At 42.9% G+C, this 543-nt stretch overlaps 1 protein-coding gene across 1 annotated transcript in view; it reads right to left on the bottom strand.

Annotated features, from left to right (window-relative positions):
• LOC119587848 overlaps positions 1-543 on the bottom strand; it is a gene marked incomplete in the record, with an annotated part of 22,467 nt that overhangs the window by 1,888 nt on the left and 20,036 nt on the right. The window contains 1 exon segment of the mRNA XM_037936551.1: positions 150-402. Within this exon segment, the coding sequence (XP_037792479.1) occupies positions 150-402 (253 nt within the window).

Here is a 543-nt window from a genome sequence, read left to right as displayed (position 1 = left end):
GTAAATTTTCCATGATTTTAGTATTTCACCAGAGCAGCTGACTGTGGGCAATGCCTGGCATGAGGCTTGGAATGGCATGGGTACAAGATGTCATCAGAGGGCTAAAGACTTTGAAACTTTCAAACTGAGACTTTTATGTTTCAGCTCACCTGTACAAGAGGCAGCAGAGAAGTGGGGTGAGGTCTGTGGGGTTGTGGGTGATGGCTGAGGTGATGAGAGGGATGACTGGCTTGCCATGGGAGGTCTGACGCTTGTTGAAGGGATCACCGAGCTAGTGGAGTTAGAGGACCGCCGTCGCTTTTTGCTGCGTTTCCCATATCTTGATAATATTGGCATCTTATTCTTTTTGCGAGATCTCTTAGGTTTGGGGGTCTCTTCTACACTGCTTTTCTTACAACTTTCCTGTAGAAAAGACAGTTCATATTTGCCAAAGATTTCCTTTGTACAAGCTACTATTTACCAGTTTATATGTCAACGTATTTCAGATTCATTTCAGGTATACTTACACCTGAATTTCTAGTTTCTTAAAACTGTGGTAAAGAT

Source organism: Penaeus monodon, chromosome 23 (assembly GCF_015228065.2).
Source record: "Penaeus monodon isolate SGIC_2016 chromosome 23, NSTDA_Pmon_1, whole genome shotgun sequence".
Classification (NCBI taxonomy): Eukaryota; Metazoa; Arthropoda; class Malacostraca; order Decapoda; family Penaeidae; genus Penaeus; species Penaeus monodon.
Note: the sequence above shows the minus strand (reverse complement) of the source record. Positions and strands in the feature narration are given on the sequence as shown.